The sequence below is a fragment of the Aspergillus heteromorphus genome, assembly GCF_003184545.1.
Source record: "Aspergillus heteromorphus CBS 117.55 chromosome Unknown BO70scaffold_159, whole genome shotgun sequence".
Lineage (NCBI taxonomy): Eukaryota > Fungi > Ascomycota > Eurotiomycetes > Eurotiales > Aspergillaceae > Aspergillus > Aspergillus heteromorphus.
The window spans coordinates 1,193-2,500 of NW_020290564.1; the positions used below are offsets into that span (position 1 = coordinate 1,193).

The window sequence follows — 1,308 nt, forward strand, 5'->3', positions numbered from 1 at the left end:
CCGCGGACACGCCGACGAACGGCGGCTCCCGCGGAGCGGCTCCCCCAGGAATCTGCGTAGGAAGGCTGGCCAGCGGCCAACGATCCACAGACCCCATCGGTGCCGGCGACCGCGAACGGCCCCGGGCTTCGGACATCCCAGCAGCAACGGGCACCCCGGGCGTGTTTAAGCCGGTGCACCCCTGGACTCAGGAGAAACACCGGCGGCGCAGAGGAAGACCACGGGCTGGGATGGGCGGGCGCCCCGTTCCTGAAGCGAGGCCTACTGAAAGGGCCTAGGCGCTACCAGTCACAGAAAGACAGCCTACCTGACATGGAAGAAATGCGATCAGGCTTCTGCCAGCTGTGAGCTGACTTCTGCCTTCCACATAGTACCACCGGCTACCTTTGGCCATTGACACGCGTGCAAACGTTCCGTGGGCAGAAAGTGAATCTGGGGGGGTGGTTTACTATGGGGTGGTCCGTGCGTCATGCCGTTTTCCCATACAAAGTGGGCCACCCAGGTTCGCCCCCTACCCGGGCCATAGCTGGACTTAGCGAAATTCGCGATCGTTCCGCCCACCACCTCGACCACCCAACCCACACCACCCATCCGCCATCCTCTGCTCGATCCTACCTGCCCCCCTGCGCGTTCCGACCAACCTCCCTGCTTGATACTAACCTGCCCGCCACGCTGGTCGGTCGACGGCGCCGTCCCGCCGGGAGAGAGGGGTCCCAGGCGAAAATCTATATGGTGGCATCCCGGTGGTCGTGGGCGGACATATATATATATGGAGGGTGGTGCACACACTTGGTCTGCACGGAGATCTACTGTCGTCCGCCCTTCCCTGCACCGCGTCGCCCCCCCCCTGGCCCCGAGCCCAGGCGCGCGTGGGCCACCCACGCCCCTACGCATCCCCACCGCAGTACAGGGACCACCCCCCGTGCCCCTCCCCGTTCGGACCGGGTCACGTGACCACAGCACGGCATCAAAAAAAAAGAGGAACAGATCATGCCGACCTGCTCCTCCTCCCTTCCGTCCCTGGGCTGCTCCTTCCACCCCCGCGCCCAGCGCTCTCCCTGCCCCCGCCCCCGCCGCTACACCCCGGAGGCCCGTTCCTCCCCGCGGACCTCGCATCTTCATGTTTCCCGGCTAACTGGTGAATCCACTTCGTCAGTATGTGCCCGTGGCCGGCGCTGCGGGCTGGCGCTCCCCCCGGTAGGTCCCGGAGGCCACGGGCGCCTGCGTGCCCCCGCGGTGAGCGCCAGTCCCCCGGCCACCCTGCCCTAGGGTCGTCCGGCCACCTTCGGCCCATCGACACGCGTGCAA

General features: G+C 66.5%; 1 protein-coding gene across 1 annotated transcript in view; it reads right to left on the reverse strand.

The window, feature by feature from the left end:
• Positions 1-1,090: 1,090 nt before the first annotated feature.
• The window catches only part of BO70DRAFT_367236 (uncharacterized protein), a gene marked incomplete at its 5' end in the record, with an annotated part of 582 nt that continues 364 nt past the window's right edge, over positions 1,091-1,308 (reverse strand). The window contains one exon of the mRNA XM_025544549.1: positions 1,091-1,308. This exon is cut by the window's right edge and continues 364 nt beyond it. Within this exon, the coding sequence (XP_025393736.1) occupies positions 1,153-1,308 (156 nt within the window).